This window comes from Misgurnus anguillicaudatus, chromosome 13 (genome assembly GCF_027580225.2).
Source record: "Misgurnus anguillicaudatus chromosome 13, ASM2758022v2, whole genome shotgun sequence".
Taxonomy (NCBI): domain Eukaryota; kingdom Metazoa; phylum Chordata; class Actinopteri; order Cypriniformes; family Cobitidae; genus Misgurnus; species Misgurnus anguillicaudatus.
Genome location: NC_073349.2, coordinates 28,000,398 through 28,028,242, shown reverse-complemented (window position 1 = coordinate 28,028,242; position 27,845 = coordinate 28,000,398). Strand labels below are relative to the sequence as shown.

The window sequence follows — 27,845 nt, the reverse complement described above, 5'->3', positions numbered from 1 at the left end:
ATGATGTGTCAAAGACGGCACACAACACGAACAGATTTTCAATCAAAGTCTTGACTGTGAACACAGGAAATCTCACAGAATCTCACAGGACTTTAGAATAAGCATGTAATATAAATTTATAAAAAATCCTAATTTAACATATCATATCTTAAGATAGAAAGTTTCTGCAATATGCCCCATATTCTCTAAGGAGAAGTTACAGCATGCATGTGTGTGGGAAATGTTTTACATGAGAATATCCCTGAGCATTCAGTGTCTGTAATGTAAGAAATGTGTGAATCTTTAGGATGAATGTAAATGAGACTCTGGTTGGTGTGTGTTTGACAAAGTGATAGAGCAGATGGACAGAACCATCCGGAAGCAGGCGACAGAGTATATGATAGTGTATGTGACAGGATCGTGTGCAGGGAAGTGGTAGCTCTTACTTTGCCCTCCACTCCCACGCCACAGTCTGCTTCCTGGATCATGCTGACATCATTTCCTCCGTCCCCTGAGAGAAAGCAAAAATTGTGAGATAGGCCACTGACAGCCGGTGCCATGACCCAAATGCAGACCTTATGACAGGGTCAATAAAACACATCTACACGTTCTTCGTCACTTTAGGTAAAACCCTGAAACTTATATTTTAGCAATGCATAATGTAATGCTGGACACATCATCATGTTACCAGTTCCAAACAATGACCTGAATTGACCAACCTTACATGCAGATAAAATCAGTATAATTTTTAGGATGTTTCAAAAATAATAAAAATCAAGTCAAATAAAAACAAGTCGAATTCATAACCTGATCAGAGAAACGCATAAAGTGACCAGGTTTATAATGTCTGCTGTAATGTAATTTTTTTTGTTAAATAATGTATAATAAATATATTAAAAATGCACATTCTGAAAATGAAACTATGTAATTGTGAACAAATTGACAAATAATTAGGTAAAATGAATTAAAAAAAGCTTGGTTGTCTGGTATTCGGCCCTCGGCTGAGTGTTTCATTATATTTGGTTTCGGCTTCGGACAACAATTTTTCTTTCAGTGCACCCCAAAAAATATCTTAATTTTTTCTTCTTAATATTTTAATGCTTGGTTGCTAAAAGCTAATACAATCCTATAATAAATTTAAAAATATTCATTTAGCAGATACTTTTATCCAAAGGCAAAAATGAGAAAGCTGGTCAAAGCATAAAAAATATGCAAAATACTATAGACATACATCCTTCATTGTATCTCACCTGTCAGCCATAAGTTAAAATAATTATTAATTAACTGTCTTTAATATAATGTACTGTCTTTAAAAAGATAAGCAATACTAAATTAATAACAAGTGTGACCCTGGAACATAAAACCATAAGGGTCGTTTTGTCTCAAAAATATCTCAAAAAGCTTTCCGTTGACGTATGGTTTGTAAGGATAAGTCAATATTTGGCCAAGATACAACTATTTGAATTCTGGAATCCGAGGGTGCAAAATCAAAATTTGACAAAATCACCTTTAAATTAAAAAATATATATATCTTCATGAAACATGATCTTTACTTGATATCCTAAAGATTTTTGTCATTAAAAAATCTATAATTTTGACCCACTACAATGTATTTTTGGCAATTGCTGCAAATATACCCATGCAATTTATGACTTATAAGATTTATTGATACAACACTTGAGTGATTTTTATACTCGTATTGCTCATTTGCATTATTTTAATAATTTTGATTTATAAAAAACACACGAGCCAAAACACAATACACAACCCAAAAATCACATGCATACCTTTCAGTAGAATTATGTAATAAAATGCAAAAGCAAAATTATTAGTGCTGGGCAAAAATGAATCGCGATTTATCGCATACAAAATAAAAGTGATTTTTGCATAATATATGTGTGTGTACTGTGTTTATTTATTATGTATATTTAACCACACAAACATATATTAATTTCAGATTTTTTTTTATTTATATATAACTTTTTAAAATGTATAATAATAATACAAAAATACATACATACATACATATATATCGCGATTTATCTTTGCCCAGCACTAAAAACTATATTTGGTCCATTTTTAGATTAGGACAGAAACAAAGATATCGCATATTATTATAGGAAAAAGCACCAAATTTAGGTCTCATTTGTCCATAATACCAAATCGCTTGGTCATTCTTTTCTAATTTAACTCTTTTCCCGCCATTGACGAGTTAACTCGTCAATTAAGAGAATGCGCTTCCCTGCCAATGACGAGTTTTTCAATCCGTTTTTCCGCTATTATCTACCCGGAAGCAATCCCTTAGGGCAAAAAGTAAGAACTCCGTGTATGTTTTGATCATCGCTCTGAATCTGATCTCTATTAAAAGTCCTTCACAAAAATGCAATTATCTAAGCTTTTTGCTCAAAATTTTTTATAATTGGGAGGTGATAAAAAGAAAACAAATGATGGTAGGATGAAACTGGCGGGGAAAGAGTTAAAGTCCCTGTAAAGTCAATCTTGAAAATTGCTTTAATCACATTAAAAATGTTAGAAATGTCTTGCTGAAACACACCACAAAGACAGCAAATGTAGTAGTGAATTGCAGAGTTAGATCGTTTAACACTTTTTTTTTTTTTTTACATTTCTGAGTTAAGGATTTTTTAGGCGGGCCTAAAACAGTGGCTCAAGTGTGTCATCGAGTCACCATTTAGGCCACGCCCCTAACACTAACGCAGGGATCCATTTAGGTTGTAGTGTTACTTAAAAGTTGATAAATACAGCAGTTTCCTGCGAGTGGGCGTGGTTTCAGCACCAACAGTGGACACGCCCCCACAGCTTGAGAGCAAAGAATGCTGCCTATTTTCGCATTTTTACCATCATTCAAATTTGGTTGGGTGGTTAATAACACATTTTCCTGTGGCGTGATAAACTTAGAACACATTTCATATCTGACTTTACTTTTAAAATAAAAAAAATATGACATTTAATCCAAAATAAAAGTTTAACTTGCAGATGGTTCCGCTGTTCTGTCTGTGATAATGATTAATCCATCTAACAGGCTTAGACCAGTATTGTGTTTTGAATTATACAAGAAGGAATATTAGCGATTAAGATATAATACAAATACAAACCCAGTTTCTGTTAGTAATGTAAGTTTTGAAAAGGCCTGTATGATGATTGGAGACTCACCAACAGCGCAGGCGAGTTTACCAGTGCGTTCCTGCAACAGGCGAACTATCTGAGCTTTCTGTGTCGGGGCGCAGCGGCAACATACAACGGCCGGACACTGGCACGCCAACTCCATAAACTCATATTCGTAATACTTCAGACAGACCTGCCGAATAACAACAGCACTGTAAACAGACTGATCAATGTTAAAAGAAACAGTCCACTAAATAACAAAATCATAAGAGGAAAATCCAGCAGAGCATCTGGGTGAAGATTGTGACATTTTCAATTTATTATTCATATCTTGATTTCTACATCTGATTCATATATGTCAGAGATAAATATGTGTGGTGCTTCCATGTGCAAACTCTCCAGCTGTCTTGTTGAGCTTACTCAACAGTATGCATATCTAACACTCACACCTGACATTTCTTTTCATTATTAGGTGTAATGAAGCATCTTCATATTTGCATATTGAGGTTTTGTGCATGCTGTCGGCTGACAATGCCATGCGTGTGTTACCTCTAAAGAGTCTCCTGATATCACCAGAGCACAGTCGTGTTTCCTCCTAAAGGCGTTGAGCTCAAGGTGAGCTTCACTTCGAGTGGTTACCTGCAAGACAGAGGAGATGTCACTGTCAGGAGAAGTTTTCTCACACGAGCAGTCGCTCAGATACTGATCTTAGATAGGTCGACCACAGCAGAAATGAGATACTAACTTCAACCGTCATTTGCGTGTCAGACCGTGTTAGGCCGAGTAAGCTATCTGCTTAACCGTCAAGAGCGTAAGGCTCACTTCGCCTGCTGCCTCGAAGACCATAAAAGAGTTTCACACAGGAAATTCAATATTAGTTGCTTTTGTTGGTTCTTACAGACTGTTTAGATGGCTTTAGGCAGATGTAGGCTTGCAGGGCAGCACAATTTTAGGGGTGGGAGGTTATGCTGCACAATAATGATGAAACTGTGATAACTTGTTGGATAATGCTATAGACGACATGCTATACAATAATGATTTAATCTGTAAAATCTATTTAAATATATTAAAATGTCTTTCTGGAAAAAAACATCACTCTCTACATCTCGCCAGGTTCTGTGCTACCTGCATCAACCTAAAAGTTGGATTATTTGTTTGAAACCATTTAGTTAATGCAAAACATTGCAATATTAATATTCAATATTCATATTGCAATATAAATATTTGCAATATTTTCGATAGTTTCAATTTGTTTTAATATATTCACTGGCCTATTGTTTTGTCACAATGTCAAAACTTTGATTTTGTCAAAACTTTGATTATTTGTAACTTTTTTAAGTTTTAAAATAATTTAGTTAACGTAAACCGATGCAATATTCATGTTGCGATATGCATTTTTACAATATTACTGTCGTTTTAGTTTATTCTGGTGTATTCGATGGCATTTTGTTTTGTCACAATGTCATTTTGTCAAATCTTTGATTATTTGTAACTTTTTTAAGTTTTAAAATCATTTAGTTAACTTAAACCGATGCAATATTCATATTGCGATATGCATATTTACAATATTACTGTCGTTTTAGTTTATTCCGGTGTATTCGATTGCATTTTGTTTTGTCACAATGTCAAAACTTTGATTTTGTCAAAACTTTGATTATTTGCAACTTTTTTAAGTTTTAAAATCATTTAGTTAACTTAAACCGATGCAATATTCATATTGCGATATGCATATTTGCAATTTTTGGGGGTCGTTTTAGTTTATTCCGTTGTATTCAATGGAGGTTGTCAAAACTTTGATTTTGTCAAAACTTTGATTATTTGTAACTTTTTTAAGTTTTTAAATAATTTAGTTAACGTAAACCGATGCAATATTCATATTGCGATATGCATATTTACAATATTACTGTCGTTTTAGTTTATTCCGGTGTATTCAATTGCATTTTGCTTTGTCACGATGTCAAAACTTTGATTTGGTCACAACTTTGATTATTTGTAACTTTTCTACGTTTTAAAATCACTTAGTTGACGTAAACCGATGCAATATTCATATTGCGATATGCATATTTGCAATATTCCTGTCGTTTTAGTTTATTCCGGTGTATTTGATGGCATTTTGTTTTGTCACAATGCCAAACTTTGATTTTGTCAAAACTTTTATTATTAACTTTTTTAAGTTTTAAAATCATTTAGTTACAAAAACCGATGCAATATTCATATTGCGATATGCATATTTGCATTTTTTTTTTTTGCTCGTTTTAGTTTATTCCGTTGTATTCAATGGAGGTTGTCAAAACTTTGATTTTGTCAAAACTTTGATATTTTAAACTTTTTAAAGTTTTAATATAATTTACTTAACGCAAACCATTGCAATATTAATATTGGAATATGCATAGTTGCAATATTTTCAATAGTTTCAATATATTCACTGGCCTATTGTATTGTCAGGTTGTCAAAAATTTGATTATTTGTAACTTTTCCACATTTTAAAATCATTTAGTTAAAGCAAACCAATCTCATATTTATATTGCAATATTGCGATTGTTTCAATTCATTTAGGTTTATTTGCTGCCCTTTGTTGTGTCAGGTTGTCAAAACTTTGATTATTTGTAATGTCTCATTTAGTTAATGAAAACCATTGCAATTTTCATTGTTTTGCGATCTATGCATATTTGCAATATTGCGAGTGTTTCACTTCATTTCGATTTGTTTGATGGCCTATTGTTTCTGCAAACCATATGCACATTATTATTTGCTGGCCTATTGTTTTGTCAGGTTGTCAAAACTTTATTAACTTGATTATTTGTAACTTTTCAAAGTTTTAAAATCATTTAGTTAACCATTTAGCATATTTGCAATGTTTCAATTTATTTCGATATATCTGCTCGCCTATTGTTTTGTCAAGATGTTAAAGCTTAAAGTAATAATTCACCTAAAAATGACAATTGTGTCATAATTTATTCATTTGTCACATTAAATCTTCAGGACTTTATCATTTATTATGCATAACATTTAGATTTTGACATAGAAAGCAGTGGATATGAATATGAATGACACACTGGTAAAGAAATTGCTGCAGAATGGTCATTTTTGGGTTAACAAATTCTTTAAAAAGACCTTACATTTTTCACATATCAATTTAACTAAAACTCCATGCCAGCAGACGGTAATCTCTGACTGGTGGATATTTGGAGTTTAGCAATTCATCTGTCAATTTCAAACACAAGAGAGCCTCAAACTGGATGCCGTTTGCGTCCAGGAGGAAGTCAATGCAGATGCCGATTGAATCTGCAGGGAATGAAGCGACTGGTTTTTATGTTGTGCCAGCCATTGTGTTTTGTTTCCAGGAACTCCAGCAACGGGGAGACATTCAACCTTCCTCAGAGCGGCTGATCTTTCTATGGCATCGTGCCATAGGGGAACTCCACAAGAGCTTCTAAAGTCCAATTTCAGATATAGTGGACATATGGAGGCTTCAGGAAGACACTTTCCCCGTCTGGTTCACAAAAAGGTACCACTAAACTTTGAAAAACCATCTGCACGAAAGATTAAATTCACTGAGACTATGTATATATTTAGGCAATAAGGTATGAGAAGGGTACAATGTGAATATAACCGTGGCTAAAAATGACACACAAAGGAGTGCCTGCAATTCTTCAGTCATGACTATATCAACAATGAAGTGTTAGATGAAGTGTTGAAGACCCTGACATGCATGTCCAAAACGGCTACTTTTTAGGAAATGGAAAAAAATTGTGTTTCTATAAAGTTAAACACTGTGTGGTCAAAGTTGACATTTTTGGTTTTATACAGGGTCCGATACTTCCATTTATAACATTTGACCAAAATCAAACTCAAATGCAGTTACAAGGTTTTTGAACAGCAAATGAGGGATATACATGTACAAGTGAAGTAGTAAATGAATTATATTTATCAACGCACGCGTCATTTTAGCTATGTGAGTGTACAGTATTCAGAAACTTACAGGCCTAAACACATGGATGTCCTGGTTGCGGGTCACAAGGTGGGCGTTCTTGGCTGTGCAGGTCGCCGTCTCCAATTTGTCCCCAGTCAGCATCCAAACCTAGATGAGGAACAGGTTCACTTAAATTACATTTTACATAAGACAACATCGCATTTCTTTGATCAATATTCCAGTTTGGGCAAATAATGTGCACTTTAATAAAGTCAGCCAAACTGACATAGATCATGGGTATGAAAAAGTGGTGCAAGCCCCATCCTTGATCACTTCATGCAGTCAACTGTTGCGACAATGGCAGGGCTATGAGATGCCGTGAGAGCCAAGTTTACCTGTGTAGACGGCTTTCTGAAGTCATGTTAAACAAAGCAAATAAGAATGACATTAAAAGAATGATGTACGGATTGATTTTCATTGACTTGCATTGCACAATGAATCTGACTTCAGTGTCCCTTGGCTGGGAAACTGCCGTTATTTAATATTTTACTATGTTCTTACATGTCTTAGATAACTACATACCCATCTTTTTCAATGTGTGCACTTACCGTATTTTCTGGACTATAAGCCGCACCGGAGTATAAGCCGCATCATTCAAAAATGCGTCATTAAGACGAAATAACATATATAAGTCGCAGTGGACTACACGTTGCGTTTATTTAGAAAATTATTTCACAAAATTCAAGCTGAAGAACAGAGATTTAATCTGGAAAGGTAAGTTATTCAACTAAACAACAGCAGACAGAACAGCAGGCTGAATAGATGTCTGTACATTAAAGTAATATTATCAGTTATTTAAACTATAAACCATATAGCACACAGAACTTACCTGGAAGGTTGAATAGTCTAAATTAACCGAACAAGCCAACTAGCGTGAAGCTAGCGACTCATCATTCCTGAATCCATTAAATTACATAATTACAGGAGCAGCATATAGCGGATTCTTGCGGCTGTAGACGGTAATGATGTCTCTTGCCTCATAAATGTCAAAATTAATTCATACTGACTTTTAAAGCGCACCTGACTATAAGACGCAGCACCAGCCAAGTTATGAAAAAAAAACGCAACTTATAGTCCGAAAAATACGGTAATCATTGTACAGCGTTTCGTGAATATGTTAGCATTGAGGCTAGCCCCATTCATTCCTTAGGATCCAAATAGGTTTTCAATATTTAAAGTCTGTTACATGAGAAAAAGGGGTGTGACGAGACACTTAATCTACGAGACGAGACGAGACACGAGATTGGGTTCACGAGAACGAGACGAGATTTTTACTTTTTTTAAGAAATCCTCAATGATAATAAATGAATGGGAAACTAAAATCACATTATATTTAAATGTTTTAACTAATCAAGGACTGTCCCTAACAATTATTTTGCTAATTGATAATGAAGTATTTTGATATTTTTGGTAATAAAAATAGACCTAATTTAGCAATAACCTTTAAAATTACATAATAATGACGATGCAATAATCATTTGTTCAAATAAAGTATCAGAACAAGTAAACAAAGTAATAAGTAGCCTTTGTAAGAAAAACCAGCATTATGTATTATAACAAATGCCTGCAGGGGGCGCTAACGGACCCGCTTTTGTTACTTTCACTTTAGAATCTAAACTTTAGCCGCTTACTTTTAACCAAACAACGTTTAAATTTATTTAAATCTTTAATATTGGTCCAATTCGTTACAACAGAAATGATACAGCCACTTTTATTCTTGATCAAGAACATGCAAAGATAAAATGATGTAAACTCTGAGTGAGGGTTTAATCTGCTAACACACTGACACTGATCAACAGACAATTGCAATGCGTAGACGAACATTATTGGATGCCCAAACAAAAAAGCACATGCAGTAAAAGACTGAATTTAATGCATGCACACTGCACTGGAAAAGGTTTAGCCAGAAACTTAACTTTATGCTGACAGTGACCGTTTCTCAAACAAAAAGCTGCATCCCCCGGAGGTCGCATATACAGGCTGCATACGTCATGAAGTATGTAGTCTACAAATGCGACCTCCAAAGGATGCAGCCTTTTGTTTGACAAACGGCCAGCATTTCATCTCCCCAAGAAATCTTGTGACATAATTAATTTTGTGATAAATATTTAATCTCGCCGCACGAGATCTCGTCACACCCCTAATGAGTAAGTATGGTGGCACAAAATAAAACGTGGCGAACTATATTGTATGGCGGAAAAGCACTTAGTATGCAGCACTTTGACCTCGGCGCGCAGTAACATCATCACTCCTGACTACTCCTCCTCTTCACTCAAACTTCTGTCAATATTACTGCTCCCGTTTGGATCCCTGTTTGGGTCCTAAGGAACGAACGGGGCCAGGCTAAATGCCCACACATTCACAACGTGCTGTAAAAGATACAGTGCACCCATTGAAAAAAGATAGGTATGTATTAATTTGTCTAAAGTGAGGTAAGAACATGTTTTCCAATAGTGGACAATTCTACTCTTATAAAATTCATACACTAGATGGGTGAGTACACAGGGCCTAGTTCCTTTCTTTCCTTCTTCTTCATGCCATTCCAGCATCTAAGGCTATATTCATGGCGAGAACCGGTTAATCCAACACAAGTTAATCCATACACAGATTAGTGGTGGGGCAATTTGGTATCTCCAATTCACTTGCATGTTTTTGGCCTGTGGGAGGAAACTGGAGTACTTAGAGTAAACCCACACGGACACAGGAAGGACTCCACACAGAAAGGACACCTGACCTAGCCGGGGCTCGAACCGGAGAGGTGAGCCACTGTGCCGCCCCAGTGCCTAGTTTAAGTGCATATAGTATCATTGTCTTTGGGACACAGCTACAGTCCAAAATAAAGACAACATGCAGTGTGGTTTGAAAAGACGACATGCCAGAGTAAGCCAGGGTTAAGAGCACTGTAAAAATCTCTTGTGTATAGGGTGTGACTCTGACTTTGATGCCAGCGTTGCGCAGTATCTCCAGTGTGGGTCTGACGTCGGCCTGCAATTGGTCCTCCACTCCAGTAAGACACAGAAGCTCCATCTCCATCTCCAAACTCTCAATCACAGTGGCAACCTTCAGCGAGCGATCGTGCACGCTCAGCTTGGCCTGGACGTAGCGTGACTGCAACACACATGAACACCAAACAGTTTATCAGAAATCTGTGATATACAATTTTGCATGCAACATCACACGCAAAACTATAACTTCTGGTATGAATATACAGTAAGTTTTGAACTGATTCAGACCACTTTAAAAAGCCAATTGTGCATGAGTCATCAAAAGTTTTAGGAATGTCTATGATAACCTTAAGCAAAAATACCATGATTTCATTATGTTGAGGTATTGTCCATCAGTCCTTGTCAGTCCAGTACTCTATAGGTCCACTCATGTGTCAATAACTACACACTGCAAAAACTCTTTTCACTGGGCAGCATTCATCTGATGCAATGAAACACTGTGTTTTACATTCATATAAGCTTACAGTATTTCATAGATGCTGGTACACAACAGATGCACCGAGTGAGAAAGTTCAGACCTCTAAATACTTCATCAGCAGAAAAAAATAATCCTCTGCACTGTCAACTTTACTACTTCATAAATCACACACCCTTATATTGACCCGTGAAGCGCTCAATGCCACGCTGCTGAAGGAAGCCAGTGTGCTGTCCTGAGGGTACGGCCCACGGTCCGAGCGAGATAAAGTGCAAACAATGTGCGAGTCTCAAACAGGAACACACTCTCATTGCATGAGTCAGTCTCTGAGTCACCACTACCACCCACCCGCTTACACACAATTACACTGACAGTCCGAGACTATGAGAAGAAACAACTCTTTCTCTATGCGAGTGCATGTGTGTGTGTGTGGGTGGGGTAACTGATACACTTTTTCATTTTTAGGGGTGCTCCCGGTGGAAAACACGCTGTTAAATTTCTTTTTTTCAATCACTGTTGACGACGGACGGCTGCTTGGCAACCATTTAATCCATCTAAATATAGATTAGCACCTGGATATTGTAGCTATAAACATCCAAAGTTCACCGTTTGTGTCACTGGGCCCAGATTTTACATTGGACGTCTACTGGAGAACCGACACTGTACCAAAATTATTTATTGTACAAAGCAACAAAATCATCTTTAAATACCTTCGCAGGCCCAACATTACGTAACACTAGATTTTTGAATCCGAATAATGCAAGCAAACCTGATGCTAGGATCATCTTTTTATATTAGTTTTATTAAATTATATTAAATTACTCTGCAAAATATGACAATGAAAATTGTCTTGTTTTAAGTACAAATATCTAAAAATTATTAAATCAAAATGCATTTTTTGATGAACAAAATGACCGAAGTCTAGTTTTTAGACAAAAATTATCATATATAAGTAAATTTGTGCATAAAACAAGGAGAATATGTCCAATGGGTTTTTTCATAAATTGACTTAAATTAAATATTTTTTGTCCTAAAACTAGACTTATTTTCTCAGGTCATTTTCCTCATCAAGATGCATTTTTAGATATTTGTACTAAAAACAAGAAAAAAATTCAAGAAAGTCAATTTTTGCAAAAAATGATTTTCAAGAAAAAAAAAATATTAGTATTTTTGTCTTGTCTTTGGAAAAAATATCTAAAAATTAGATTACGATGCTTTTTCTTGATGAGCAAAACGATCCAAGAAAATAAGTCTAGTTTTTAGACCAAAAATATCAAATTTAAGTGATTTTGTGCATAACAAGCAAAAAATCCGCCAGTGGGGTAAGCTAATTTTTCTTGATTTTTTTCTTGAAATTAGTGTTTAGGAAAAATTTTCAAGATTTTTTGCTTACTCCATTGGCAGATTTTTTTGCTTGTTTTATCCCCACATCACTTAAATTTGATATTTTTGGTCTAAAAACTAGAATTGAAAACTAGACCTATTTTCTTGGGTCGTTTTGCTCATCAGGACAAAGCATCTCAATTTCAAGAATTTTTAGATATTTTTACTGAAAACAAGACAAAAATACTAAGAATTTTTTTTTGAAAATCATTTTTGCAGTGTATAGCTATCAAATTACAAGTTTTCACTTTTCCAAAACAATGTTAAGAGAGAAAGAGAGTTAGTACTTTTTTATAAGATATGGAGTCAATATCAATTTGTCAGGTATTTTTTGGAAGAGATGAGTTTTTAGTTGTTTTTTGAATGTTGCAGGAAGGAGGCCGGTCTAAAAATCTGGTGTAAAATACAGAATTATGTCACCATATGAGTGAAGCTCTATTTATGAAGAAGTGATTATTCAATTATGATATTGTAGGAAACCGCGACTTCACAGAAGATTAAAAGCTGTTTAACTTGCACTTTGCATTTCTCGTAAAGCTCCGGGATTATCATTTTGTTATATGCATGCAAAACTCGAGAACCTGTAAAATCAAAATAAATCACGCCATTTAAGAAATAACACTAGTTTATAAAATGAATCAATGTATATATTTTATATACATTGCATAAATTATATATTACAGACCAATAATATACAGTATATTTTAAACTGATATATGTTTACCTTAATACAATGCACATTCTGCAATGTGACTATTGTGGATGGACACATTGCGAAGTTGATGCTTCAACGATATATTGTGCAGCCATACTTGTAATAAACTGTACGTTGCTTAGATAAAAGCAATGCAAATGCTATTTCAGTTTTAGTTTTGTTTTTATGAAGTTTTAGTTTATAATTATACTGCCAATTATAATTGTAATATTTAGGCGGCCTATATTTTATTTTATTTCAGAACCTTTTAAAGTTTTAGTTACAATAAAAACCCTGTTATGTGGTTAGTTACATGGTCAAAAGCATGTTTTATTGTCTTTCAGGTAAAAATCGTACGTCTGATCGCTCAGCACTCATATTTCACTCATAGTGTCATTTCTGTCAGTGTGAATGAGTTACGTGCTAAAGTTTAACCCTTCATTATTATATAAGCATAACAAAAGTTCTCTCCTTAATGTCAATCTTAAGTCATCTGAGAGTCAAATGGCTGCCAGCCAAGCTGTAACTTCCTGATGTGTAAACCATCTGTGAAATCCTCAAAGACATATCATACAGCTCGACTAGATCTACAACATAGGGTGCATATGTATTTATATTGTATTTGTAGGTCTGTGTTGCCGGCACCAGTCCTCAATGTGTAACAGAATTATTGTCCATGTAACATTGATAAAAGGCATACATTTTCCAACTGTACGATTATTTAGACTGATTTCTGCAGATACCGATGATGATACCGATAGTTTGGTGGTTATATTAACTAAATTCTGAAGATTACATTTTTGAATGTCATTCATTGATATAATGACCATTACTATTGAACATTAAACTAGTGATGTTTCTTTAAATTTTCTATAGACCGTTTCATCGGGCGCACGTGCGGTGTCGCGATAAGCGTCCGGTCCGAACTTTTCTTCTGGTTTCTGTTTGTTTAATGGTCTGACTAGTTGCTGAAACTGAACTCTTAAACAAACACCTCGTCGAAAATAACAAATGTTTTGGGTTCCTATGTAATCTACGTGTTGTTTATTTTGCTTGTTATATAAATAAACTACTTTAAAAGTACTTTGTTGTTACTTATTCTTCGCAGAGTTTACCGGAAGTTACGAGAAGACCACGAAAGCCGCTTGTTTATGTTGTTACTGCTGAAACCATCTATACACAGAGCTAAAATTCATTGCATTTTCCTGTTCTCTTTTGATTGACAGGATATACCGGCCATGACTATATATCGGCCAGTAATCGGTATCAGTCGTTATATCATGCATCTCTACATAAAGGGCCCAACTTTTATTTTCTATTTTCGTGAGATCCTCATAGATAGATTCACACTTATTTTTCATATGAACCCCCAACAACTTCTAAAATTTCCATCAGATTTTGAAAATTAAAGCGAGCATAACTATTCAATTTGTTTAGAGATAAACAAATCAGAAATATTTTTCATTATTTTAATGACTAATCGCTGGCAACTTACCTCAAAATCTTGGTATTGTTCTTCTGTAAGTGATTTCTTGGCCACCACTAAGACCCTCAGGCCTTCCCTGGCCATATTTCCACACTGATAAAGACGGCAAAAAAACAAATTCTCAACGTCAAGCTGACGTCAACGTCATTCGAATTACGTTTTGGATTTGTTTATGTTTGAGAAAGCGTTTGGTCACACTCTTCCTCCAGCCAGTCATTGTATTGCACGATTCCGGCCATCACGACGTCTGCACCCTTCATGTAAAACGTGATCTCTCCCGTGGATTCATCCTATCCCAAACAAAAATATATATATCATTAGGACTGTTTATTGTTATGACTACAGTCCACTCGGTTGTCCAAAACACATTATTTCAGACATCGAAGACTATCAGGCCTGTGTCAAGAATAATGTGTTCCCAAATATTTTATGATACTCATTCTATCATTGTAAACAGGAAAACTTCACAGGTAAGCAGGACAGTCTATGGCGGTTTCCATAGCAATGTGGGAAATTATTTTTGGCTTTTCTCGATGGTCCTTAAAGGTGTTTTAAAAGGATTCTAGAGAGGAAACTAGGTTCGGTTACTGGTTTCCTGAGACACATTTACAGGCTTCACTCCAAGCCAACAACAATAGCACACAGCTCATATGGGGAGAGAGTTAGTCATCCAGCCCAGGGCAGGGTCACAACTTTCTCAGATAACAGCAAGTCTAGTCATGTAATCTTTAGGCTGATCTTCAATTTTGATATATTGCATTCAAGCATTGTTGACGAACTATATTTTCACATTTTCTAGAAATGTGAGTATTGCTCACCAGTGCAAAACTCATCCCTACTGAAAAATCCAGCTAAGACCAGCATAAGCTAGTAGCTGGTTTTAGCTGGTTTAAGGTGGCACTAGCTGGTTTACGCTGGTCCTCCCAGCCTGACAAAGCTGGTCATGCTGGTGGGCCAGCTGGTTTTCCAGCCAGACCAGCTAAGTCCAGCTAGACCATCTTAAAAAGTGACCAAAACCCAGCAAGACCAGCTTGCTACACCAGCAAAACCAGCTAAAACCAAGCTGGGAGACCAGCTAAAACCAGCTCACCAGCTTATGCTGGATTTTTCAGCAGGGATAGCCGTTCTGCTAGGGTGTTTTTAAATAATTATGGTATCTAAAAGTGTTATCAAAGATGTTGCTAGGGTGTTGTGGGTAGTTGCTGACCATCAAATGAGCCCACCCCAAATCTTAATGATATTCTGGGCTTTAAAGATGACTCGGGTGCAACTTTATTAATTAATTTATTTATTTAGCTTTTGTTTGCAATGTTGCTGTTTCAAAGTAGCTTTACATGAAAAAAGGAGACACCACAGAAAATGGAAAATTGTTAAATATATGTGACCCTTTACCACAAAACCAGTCATAAGCATAATTTTTTTCTTCTGAAAGTTGAATAAATAAGCTTGATGTATAGTTTGTTAGGATAAGTGAATATCTGGCAGAGAAACTATTTGAAAATCTGGAATTTGAGAGCACAAAATCAAAATATTAAAGAAATCACTTTTAAAGTTGTCCAAATGACACATATTACTAATGATAAATACATTTTTATATATTTATGGTAGGGAATTTACAAAATATCTTAATATCCTAATGATTTTTGGCATTAAAAATATAAAATTGATAATTTTGACCCATACAATGTATTGTTGGCTATTGCTACAAATATATTTATGCAACTTATGACAGGTTTTGTGGTCCAAGATTACATACAGTATACACACTGCAAAAAATTATTTTCAAGAAAAAAAATTCTTAGTACTTTTGTCTTGTTTTCAGTAAAAATATCAAAAAATGCTTAAATTAAGATGCTTTTTCTTGATGAGCAAAACGACCCAAGAAAATAAGTCTAGTGTTTAGACCAAAAATGAGAAATTTAAGTGATTTTGTGCATAAAACAAGCAAAAAAATCCGCCAATGGGGTAAGCAAATTTTTCTTTTTTTTTCTTTTTTTTGCTTATCCCATTGGCAATTTTTATGCTTATTTTATCCATAAAATCACTTAAATTTGATAGTTTTGGTCTAAAAACTACACTTTTTTTCGATTGTTTTGCTCACCAAGAAAAAGCATCTTAATTTTTAGACATTTTTACTGCAAACAAGACAAAAACGCTAAGAATATTTTTGTGCAATGCAAAAACTGACTTTCTTACTTTGTATTTTTGTCTTGTTTTCAGTACAAATATTTAAAATTTCTTAAATTAAGACGCTTTTCTTGATGGGCAAAACTGTCTAGTTTTAGACCAAAAATATCAAATTTAAGTGATTTTGTGTATAAAACAAGCAAAAAAAAAATCTGCCAATGGGGTAAGCAAAAAATCGTGAACATTTTTCTTAAACATTAAATTCAAGAAAAATTTGCTTACCCCATTGGCAGATTTGTTTTCTTGTTTTATGCACAAAATCACTTAAATTTGATATTTTTGGTCTAAAAACTAGACTTATTTTCTTGGGTCGTTTTGCTCATCAAGAAAAAGCATCTTAATTTAAGAATTTTTAGATATTTTTACTGAAAACATTTTTCTTAAAAATAATTTTTTGCATTGTGACATTATGCACTCGGGCTGCATAGCCCTTACGAAAATGAACCACGGTTTTACTACAAATAAAACCAAAAACATGATGCCCACACTTTTACTATAATAAAACAAAGATTACGGAAGCTGTACTGGTCCATTAGAAACCTGATGATCCATGTCATTCCAGAACATCCTGAGTGCTTTAATGTTAGCCAGAAAATCTGACTTTAATATTTTTAAACAAAGGAGTTAACATGTACAATGGAGTAGTTTGCTTATATGTGACCCTGGACCACAAAACCAGTCATAAGCATCACAGGTATATTTGTAGCAATGGCCAAAAATTCAATGTATGGGACAAAATGATAGATTTTTGGGGTGATATTTTGTTTTATTTGTAGGTATGAGCAAAAATGTGCTGCTTTTTGGTGTGTCCTTTCAAATGCAAATGAGCTGATCTCTGCAATAAATGGCAGTGCCGTGTTTGTTAGTGACGATTAAGGTGCGGTATTATACCCTTCTGACATCACAAGGGAGCCAAATTTCAATGAGCTATTTTTCACATTCTTACAGAGAATGGTTTACCAAAACTAAGCTACTGGGTTGATCTTTATCACATTTTCTAGTTCAAAAGAAGCACTGTGGACCCAAATATAGAAAAGTATTTATCTTAAGTAATATGTGCTGCTAAGGTCTTCTATTGGACAACTTTAAAGGCGATTTTCTCAATATTTTTGTATTTTTTTACACCCTCAGGTTCCAGATTTCAAATAGTTAAGCTTCTTTATTCAGCTTTCAAATAATGTATAAATAAAAATGTACCCTTATGAAAGGTTTTGTGGTCCAGGGTCACAAAACCTGACTAGTGACCTAAACAATTTTTACCTAGTTTAGTAAAAAAGTATAGTTGGGTTCTCCAGCAAGTCTTTCCAAGTTGCATTTTGATGTAAGTACATAACAGAAACATTTATGTATGTGTAATAAGCTGTACAGAGACGTACATGGCATTTTAAGTTACAAAATAGCTTATTTACTTGCATACCTTTGGAATCAAACCCACAACATAGCCGTTGCAAGCACAGCGCTCTACCAGTGGAGCTAAACCCAAATTAAGGAGGCTTTGCGTTTCTGTAAAGTTTTGTATGTGATACTCACACGCACTATGATGCCCATGCGTTTGCTCTCGTATGTGAAAGGGAAAATCTGCAGTATCGTGAAGTTGAGGATTTGTCCACTAGGTGTCCTCAGCTGCATGGATGACTGATCTCTCCCAACCAGCGTCAGACCTACACTTTCTGTCCACTGAACCAGAGAAACCTAGACAGACAGAGAGAAAGAAATCAAAATGTTCTCAACTTTTCCGCAGTTTCATAAACAAATGTTTTTGAATAACCGGATGCGCAACAACAGGATGCAATTTGTGCGGTCTCATTTGTCAACGCCATAAGAAAATTACTTAAACATGTCGCATAGAAAACAAAAAAGCAAAACAAACTGGAAATCAAACAGGCGTTTTGCTTTACATCCTGAGCTGTTTCCTGTGAAGGCAAACTGTTTTGGATGTGCGGTGCAGAAAATACAAGTATGCAACACAGGAGCAATTATAAGTGCGTCTCTTCTGGGAACACGTGAAGATAAAGGGAAACCACATGCCATCCATTAGTGCAATGCTAAAGGGGGGTATATCTGGGAGGCAAAAGTTATTGCCCAATAACTTCCAGACCAAGGGTTACAGAGAGATCAAAAACCCCGATTTCTAATGCCCTCTCTTACTAGCTGCTAATAACACATCTCTCACAATATCCAGATGGGCAGGCCGCTGCCGGACCTCGCTTTTATAAAATAATGAATGAGGCTTATCTATGGAGCATAAAGAAACGATGACGCTACTTTTAAACTGTTTGATAAGAACCTGAAAAGTTTAAAAATCACCACACTGCAAACAATGATTTTCAAGAAAGACATTTCTTAGTATATTTGTCTTGTTTTCAGTAAAAATATCCAAAAACTCTCAAATTAAGATGCTCCCTCTTGATGAGCAAAACGACCCAAAAACACAAGTCTTATTTTTAGACCAAAAACATCAAATTTAAGTGACTCTGTGCATAAAAAAAGCAAAAAAAAAAAAAAAAAAAAACTGCCAATGGGGTAAGCAAAAAATCTTGAACATTTTTCTTAAACACACTGCAAAAAGTGATTTTCAAGAAAAAAAATCTTAGTACTTTTGTCTTGTTTTCAGTAAAAATATAAAAAAATTCTTAAATTAAGATGCTTTTTCTTGATGAGCAAAACGACCCAAGAAAATAAGTATTGTTTTTAGACCAAAAATATCAAATTTAAGTGACTTTGTGCATAAATCAAGCAAAAAAATCTGCCAATGGGGTAAGCAAATTTTTCTTGAATTTAGTGTTTAAGAAAATTTTCCAGATTTTTTGCTTACCCCATTGCCAGATTTTTTTGCTTGTTTTATGCACAAAATCACTTAAATTTGATATTTTTGGTCTTAAAACTAGACTAGATTTTCTTGGTTTGTTTTGCTTAAAAAGAAAAAGCATCTTAATTTAAGAATTTTTTGATATTTTTACTGAATACAAGACAGAAATACTAAGAATTTTTTCTTGAAAATAATTTTTTGCAGTGCAATAAATAAAAAAAAATCAAGAAAAATTTGCTTACCCTATTGGCAGATTTTTTTTGCTTGTTTTATGCACAAAATCACTTAAATTAGATATTTTTGGTCTTAAAACTAGACTAGATTTTCTTGGTTCGTTTTGCTTGTAAAGAAAAAGCATCTTAATTTATGAATTTTTTTATATTTTTACTGAATACAAGACAAAAATACTAAGAATTTTTTCTTGAAAATAATTTTTTGCAGTGCACTAAATAAATAAAAAATCAAGAAAAATGTGCTTACCCTATTGGCAGATTTTTTTGCTTGTTTTATGCACAAAATCACTTAAATTTGATATTTTTGGTTTAAAAACTAGGCTTTTTTCTTGGGTCATTTTGCTCATCAAGAAGCATCTTCATTTAAGAATTATTAGAATTTTTTACTGAAAAGAAGAAAAAAAATACTAAGAATTTTCTTGAACATTTTTTTTTGCAGTGTAGCTTTTGATAAAGAAAAGAAATATGCAAGAAATACGTCAACGATCTCATGCTCATTTCTGTGCCCGTTACGATTCATCTTTATAAAACTATTATGAATATTTTTCCTAAGCACAGTGACCTTTTCTATTTTACACAATAAAAATGCATTTGTTTTTAATCGTATGACACGCCTAGTAACACAACAAAACTACAGCAGATTGGTTTACCGATCATGTCCTAAAATGGTTTAGTTGTGGTGGGCTACAGAACGTGTGTTTAGTCACACAGTCAGTCTGGTGGCTTTCAGTGATTCAATGCAAACCAATAATAAAGCAAACCATGATGCCTGCCTAACCACAGCACTGATCATAGTGTGAGTCACGTGAAACCGCTCGCTCCTGGCACATGTGAATCTGGATTCGGCGTCCAGACGGTATCAAATGTGAGGCGGCACATCTGCCAAAGTGATCGACTATGATCAGGCCCCTGTGATTCAAATCTATTTTTGGTGTGACATCATTCATGATGAGGAATAAAAGGAAGACATGAGCTGAGCAAGGAATGATGAATCATTTGAGTCGAATCAGTTTCAAATAAAACAAAAAATAATCAAGTATTGTACCTCATCTGGACTGGATGCTTGATAAACCCTACAGGTGTCTTCATAATGTTGTTCAGCCTCCGCCTGGTCTGTCACACCGTTGGATTCGTACACCGGGGTCACGTTGTGCACCAGCGCGATGGCCTTCACTGCCTCGTGCACTCGACTGCTGATGGTCTTCCTCACTTTAGTGGCAGCTGGTGCACGGGAAGCCTGGTCTTGGGGAGGCTGTGAAGATCAGATATAATGTGATGGTCTATGCCAGGGGTCTCCAACCATTTTGTGAGCAAGGGCTACCACAATGGATAAAACAATCTGGAGGGCTACTTTTTGATATTTATCTACTCGTTTTTGTTTTACTAGTTGATTTTATTTTATTTTATTGTTGATATGTTTTATCATTTTGTAACATGCATAGAAGAAGCCAAGCTAATATAAAAATATGCAATAAATAAATATTACAATTTAGACTATTAGTAGAACATGCTTTGGCGGGCACCTCACAGAATCTGTGTGGGGAAACTGGTACCCGTGGGCATCATGTTGGAGACCACTGGTTTATACATTCACAGGACAATCACAATAAAGAGGTGGTCATAAGGATTTTGTTAATGGAAAACCTAAATATCTGACTTTGTTAAATGAGACTATAATTAAGGTTTGCTAAATAATTTGTAATTGGGTGTCTCTAGCTGTGTTACCATTAAAGATTTAGCTTTATTTTCTAAATGTCCACTTCTCCATCTACCCATAAAATGACCCTTGTCTATCTATATGTCGACTCATAAACACTACCAGATGTGATACATATATGAACAACCACCTTAACATTTTGCTTCTATTTATATAGCACATATTTCCGAAGGCTAATGACAGAGTTCATAAGTTCGTATATTAGCTATTAGGAGGCCGAAGTCCTCCTAACCTCTGCTTCCTGTCTGAATGCCCTCTGGTGTCAAATGAACAATACATGTCAGTCAGAGGTGAAAAAGACCGGTTTTATAAGGACTACGGAAAAAAATAACATGAGTGCACAAGCAAATAACACAGTAATGGGATGCCTACACGTGTGATGCTAAAGATGTCAATTAACAAATTTAGCTAGTTGCTAATCCTTACATGTACAGAGGAGCCTGACAAAAGTATCAACGTATAATTTTATGATGCATGTCCCAATACTATTCTCAAAAGTACACACTTATCAGTCGCGAAATACATACTTTTAATATATAGTACATGTAAGTATGCATGTGATGCAGTCATAATCAATGGAAGTCAACGAATTCATGGAATTCTGGGAATACCTGAGTATAAGCACTGAACACGTGGCTCTGCACTTCGTCCATTGAGTCCATTCCGTACGCCACGGTCCCAAGATGAAGTCGCCTGAACACCATCTCATTCTGTGTGAGGGTCCCTGTGAAAAATATTAACATTAATACCATCCTGACGAAACCGACAGAACTGCTAATACAATTTCAACTTTCAATGCATTTACAGGTTTGCTGAAGGATATCCTGACCGGAATTGGCTGTTTTAAAACTGTGATGCCTGTGGTTTGACTGCTGTGGGCTTCGGTAAGCCTTATGCCAAAAACGGTAGACAAAAATTCATGCCAGAACTTATGCAACCAAACGCAATGCAAACAATTCGGGCATGAATTAATTTGCAGAAGCTTTATCAAGCTATACCGCTATGATGATATTAGCATCCACACTTAACTGAGTAGTTAACATCATAACTATAAGGTTATGTTAATTCTTACTCAACTTTTTTTGAAAATAGGCTCACTTTTCAGCTCCCCTAGAGTTAAACATTTGATTTTTACTGTTTTGGAATCCATTCAGCTGATCTCCGGGTCTGGCGCTAGCACTTTTAGCATAGCTTAGCATTATCTATTGAATCTGATTAGACCATTAGCATCGCGCTAGAAAATAACCAAAGAGTTTTGATATTTTTCCTATTTAAAACTTGACTCTTCTCTAGTTACATCTAAGATTGACGGAAAATTTAAAGTTGAGATTTTCTAGGTCGATATGGCTAGGAACTATACTCTCATTCTGGCTTAATAATCAAAGAAAATAATCCCATGCTATTGAAAGTTACCAAGGGGATGTAACAGAAGAGTTAACTTTTAAATAGGTAAAATATTGAAACTCTTTGGTTATTTTTTTGCGCGATGCTAATGGTCTAATCAGATTCAATGGATTATGCTAATCTAAGCTAAAAGTGGTACCGCCAGACCCGGAGATCAGCTGAATGGTTTCCAAAATGGTAAAAATAAAGGGGACTCTAGGGGAGCTGGAAAATGAGCCTATTTTCAAAAAAGGGGAGTGTCCCTTTAACTCACGCTCTGTAGTTTACAGTCATGAAAACGAATGTACAAAACCTTATTATCATTTTTGTTGCGCCACAATCTAAAATAGCTAAACAACATTCAGGAACCCACCAGAGATTATATTTGCCAGCTTGTTTTAGCATTTAACAGCTAAAAACAAATAGTTCTGATCCGAAAAATGTTATTGTTCTTTATTTTTTTATTGTTATAGTTGAGGTGTGAACTCCACTATTCTCTTAATTTAGGACCATTTTTAAAAGCTATATTACCGGATGTTGTGTTAACGATAACATTATTTTAACGACAACATAATTTTAGTGATGCTGCGATTTTAACGGTATCATGATTTTAACCGATATCGTTATTTTAGCGCTGCATGATTTTAACGATAACATATTTGACAATAACATGATTTGATTGGTAACTCTTTTTTTACGATAACATGGGTTTTTTTTTTGGTTTTTTTTGACGACAACATGATTTTAATGATAACATTTTTCCCTTTTATTTTAATGATACCATTATTTTAACAATAACTATTTTAATTCGCACGCGTGTCGCAGCATTCACGAAAAACTTTTACCTTTTACGGCATTAACTTATTCTGTAGATTTTCTTAAAAAAAAAAAATGTGGTGATTTTTTTACTCCATAGTGTCGTCTGGCTTTTCAAATATGTAAGCACTTTAAATTTGATTGGCTGTCAATGGTTTATCGTTCATCAGTTAGTAAAAAAATAACTTAGAAAACACTCCCAATAATTCCGTTCTGTGTATCTTTATCCTTATAGTTGTGCTGTGAACTTCGATTTTCTTTCAATGTAGGACAATTTTTAAAAGGATATTTTAAAATATATCCTAGAGCCGTTCACACTTTAAGGATAACATTAACTATCACAAAATAACTATATTTGCGTCCACACCACCGGACGTTTTTTTAATTAGCTCACATGCTGCAGTATTCACGAAAAGCATTTACCTTTAAATGACATTAATTAATTCTGTAGATTTCCTTTAATGAAAACTTTTGCAATTGTTTAATGTTACTTACATCACTTTTCCAATATGTGAGCACTTTAAATTCAAATAAATTTGATTGGCTGTCAATGGTTAATTTTCATTAGTTAAAAAAAAATCTCTTTAAAAACGATTCAAAAAATATTGTTTATTGTTGTAGTTGTGGTGTGAACTCTCGCTACTCTCTTTAATTTAAAACTTATTCATAAAGTTAAAAATTATTGTATATAGTGCAAACAAGTCTTTAAACAAATAATGCATGTTCTGTAATAAACACTACCATATCCTTATTAAGAAAAGTATCACAAACTCAGAAACAGACTGCTCAAGGGGTTAACTGTTCTGTTAACCCCTAACAATATTTCCAGATCGACATGAACTTCCTCTAGCCAAAAACACAAGGGAAACAATATTAACACTAATGGCTTGTTAATGACAAAGAGCTTTAGGTTCGTTTCCTTACACCTCTTGCTCTTGCCGCTCTTAAACTGAGCCTTCTCCTAGTATATCATTCCGGCATCGCTGGTCTACCTCGTACATTACGATGACCTCTGAACCCTTTCATTCACTGGATCAGTCAAGCTACATCAGTATCCATGCAGGAACAGGGCCATAATTTTGCAGACGGTAAAACGCATAAATTTGGAGGGGGAAGGATTTCTTTATTAAATCTGTATGGTTAACGGAGGCGTATATGTTAGGATGGGAACCTTCAGATCATCTCTGATTTAAGGCTTTAATAAGTGGCATGTCTGTGCTCACGGCACACAGCTTTAAGCCCTTCGGCGATATGTGTGCTACTGGTTCAAATCCTAAAAACACACTTCAACGCTATCAGCTCTCTTCACTTCTACATGGGTCAATTCAGAAAAACCCTGCATATATTATGGATAATAAATTTAACCATAGCAAACACTTGATTCATAAAAAAAATAAAAATTCCTTTACTTAAGTCACTGTATGATAAAGATCTTTAACAAGCTGTTACACATTGTTAGACATAATAAGTTTTTGGTTACTGTCCATAGAAAAATAACAGAAATGGTTATAATACCAGTTTTGTCTGTAAGGAGATAAGAGATACGGCCCAGCTGTTCTGGTATGGTGCTTGCTCTCACGACCGTCCCCGGGATCTTTGAATCTTTCTTGATCATCCAGCTAAACACCATTTTGCCCATGTCCAAATTCACACGCAAACTAAAAAAAATGACGAGTGTAGAATTACATGGTTGTTTTAATGATTCAGAACTGGACTTGAACTTCGTCACCCATCTGAGCATCAGAACTCAACGCTTCATAGCACATGCACTAGACACCGACTATGAAAACTGTTATGGATTGTTCAAAACATAGAAAGTCGTCTTACCTGATGGGCACGATGTTGGAAAAAAGCAGAACGAAGCGGAAGATTTGGAGATACCAGCGTCCGGCAAAATGCTGAAGAGCCACCATGACCAGCGACACCACGACCAAAGCACCAAACAGGATCTTCGTCAAGCAGTTCACCTCCAGATCAAACAGTCCAATCTAGAAAGCATACATTCATATTTTTAGTTTTATTGTGTGACACAGTACTTATTACAAGAGGCTGTAGTGTGCTAAAAAATTACCTTATGTCTCGGGTTTGAGGTGTTCATCACACTCCGCAGCTCTTTACCGGTGTAAATCACCACTCCGACCACTGTGCCTTTGAACATGCAATTCAAACTATAATTATTAAATGTTGCAATATCAAGGGCAGTGTTACACATTGACGGATTCCACTTTAATTATACAAAAATTATACAATTTATGTTTTATTACTATTGCAAGTGTTATAATTTGCAGGTTACCAGATGCAACGACTGTACTGGCCCAAAGAGTGTTTTCAATGCTGAGACTCTCATTGACCGGAGGATCTCCATCTTCTCTGTCAGGTCAAAACACTGAACTTGACTTTTTGATGCTTTTGATCATTTTAAGGTCAGATAAACATTTATGTATGCGGTTCTGTCGGCACAAACTGACAAACTTACTCTGGTGAAGGTACCAATAAAGTTGTGGATGTCAATGTTTGGCTCTTCAGCATAAATGTACGATCTGATCTGCAGTAGATCCTGAGAAAACATAACATTGTGTTTCAGAGATGTAATAAGTCACAAAAAATACAACAATATTGTATTTATTAAAAATTTCAAAGTACAATACTTGGGTGTGCATTATTTTCTTATAATTCATCAACTATTACTTACATGGGTCAATGACTAAATGTAAAAGGGTTACATTTTTAAAATAAATGCATACATTCACTTTTTTGAAGACCAAGTCTAAAATTTCTGGTTTTATTTCACTTTGAAAAAATATTTGGGGGATATTGCAAAAATGTCAATGTGGTGTAACCGGTCTGTGTCAATTGGTGTAACTAGTATTTTTTTTTTTATTAAAATATAAATATATTCATAAAAAGGTGGAATAAAATATAATCATCTAGTTTAGTGTAATATGATTTTTTTTTTACATCATTTGTCAAAGGTTATTTAGAAAACAGAGCGGTTTTCGGCATATGTCAGGACAAATATTGCAAAAACACATTAAAATGTACATTTTGAAATAACTAATAAAAATATATTTTACATTTTTTTTTTTTGATGATTAAGCTTACATGCCATCAAGGTGGATACAATATTTAATATTTCTCATTCTTTGCCACAACTGCCGGTTACACCATTTGACATTTTCAGGTCCATTCAGTCTTAACTTTCATAAAAATGGTGCAAATGTAATTTTTATTACATAAAATTAACATAAATACACTATGTGCATTGAAACAATCCTGATGCGTGCTTTTAAACCAAGTTTTTTTTTAAGATTTTAGAATTTCTCATCTTGCCAAACCGTTTTTGTCACTGATCCACATAATAAACACCCGCTTCGCGCCGTGCCTGTCGTCAATTATTCCTTACACATTTGTGCTTTTTTTAATAATGCATACCCATGAAACATTCCCCAACCAATCAGAATAAAGCATTCAACAGCCCTGTGGTACAAAGCTGTATATTTTTTTCAAACAGAGAGGAAATATTTAATTCATCATGCTTATGACTGCCTCGTAACCCTTGTGTGATTGTGACATTTCACACAAGGCTTTGACTTGCATACAAACATTAATTCTACTTTCTAAAAAAAATACATATTTCTTTTGATTCAACGCTATCAACAAGATATTAATCATATAACCCAATTCTTTCTAAAATGACAAAGATATGAATTTTGGACAATATCGCTCACCCCTACTTTAAAATAATGTGCACTTATCAATTGGGCACAATAAAATCATTTAAATAAATTAGCAAGTACACAGAGCTTTTTTTACATTACTTTAAAAACTATAAGTGAAGGACAAATAAATACTCACTGCGGCTGTGGGCAATCTTTGCGTACAGGCCACTGGGAGGCGCAGTTTCCAATCGGTCTCTCCATCCAATTGATCAGTCCTCAAAAAGCAGGAGCCTGTACGACAAAAATATGAGAATACATCTAAATATACTCATACAACTTTAAAGACAGGCCAAAAGTCAGCTTTTGATTTCCTACTCAATCTATCTGAAAGCATTTCTAAAGACAATATTGTACTGTAATGCCTCTCATAAACTCTAGAGGGCGCAGCAGTTCCATTCACATTTGTTTATTTTAATTTATAAGGCATTTCTGATAAAGCTAGTGTATCCCAAAGTGCCGTAGACAGACAAATAATAGCATAAAATAAATCAAAAAGTAAAATACTGAAGTTTAGTCTTCTAAACTAAAATATGTTAATATTATCACTGACTAGTTTTGATTTGCTACATACTAATAAAAAACGAATATGGTATAGCCATATGTAAAATCAACTACCACATGTGGTGTTTAAAGGGGTTATGCACCTTTAATTAAATCGGTTCTCTGGTTAAATACTGACAACAAGAAAACAGCTCTTTTTTTTGACCAACAAGCACAGCTTAACCCCTGAAGCAGCTGTACTGCTATTAAAACATGTCACCCACCCCCCGCCCATTTAAAGATATGTCCCTCTGCTTTAGCCATTCAACCCTGGACTCTTAATAATTGCCTAATGGTGTCCATCTGCGGGGTAGATAACAATGCTCCCCTTCCCGGAAAACTAACACATCAACTACTGCCGGCTACTTCCAACCCCCAAGAAA

At 34.9% G+C, this 27,845-nt stretch overlaps 1 protein-coding gene across 1 annotated transcript in view; it reads right to left on the bottom strand.

Annotated features, from left to right (window-relative positions):
* The window catches only part of atp9a (ATPase phospholipid transporting 9A), a 65,140-nt gene that overhangs the window by 20,557 nt on the left and 16,738 nt on the right, over nt 1-27,845 (bottom strand). The window contains exons 7-22 of the mRNA XM_073875525.1: nt 27,059-27,153; nt 25,676-25,760; nt 25,497-25,568; nt 25,275-25,351; nt 25,031-25,191; nt 24,719-24,861; nt 21,616-21,728; nt 20,333-20,539; nt 17,776-17,937; nt 14,258-14,348; nt 14,068-14,153; nt 10,013-10,183; nt 7,085-7,183; nt 3,652-3,741; nt 3,151-3,295; nt 426-490 (exon numbers count right to left, since the gene is read on the bottom strand). Of these exons, the coding sequence (XP_073731626.1) occupies nt 426-490; nt 3,151-3,295; nt 3,652-3,741; nt 7,085-7,183; nt 10,013-10,183; nt 14,068-14,153; nt 14,258-14,348; nt 17,776-17,937; nt 20,333-20,539; nt 21,616-21,728; nt 24,719-24,861; nt 25,031-25,191; nt 25,275-25,351; nt 25,497-25,568; nt 25,676-25,760; nt 27,059-27,153 (1,862 nt within the window). The remainder of the gene's footprint in view (nt 1-425; nt 491-3,150; nt 3,296-3,651; nt 3,742-7,084; nt 7,184-10,012; nt 10,184-14,067; nt 14,154-14,257; nt 14,349-17,775; nt 17,938-20,332; nt 20,540-21,615; nt 21,729-24,718; nt 24,862-25,030; nt 25,192-25,274; nt 25,352-25,496; nt 25,569-25,675; nt 25,761-27,058; nt 27,154-27,845) is intronic.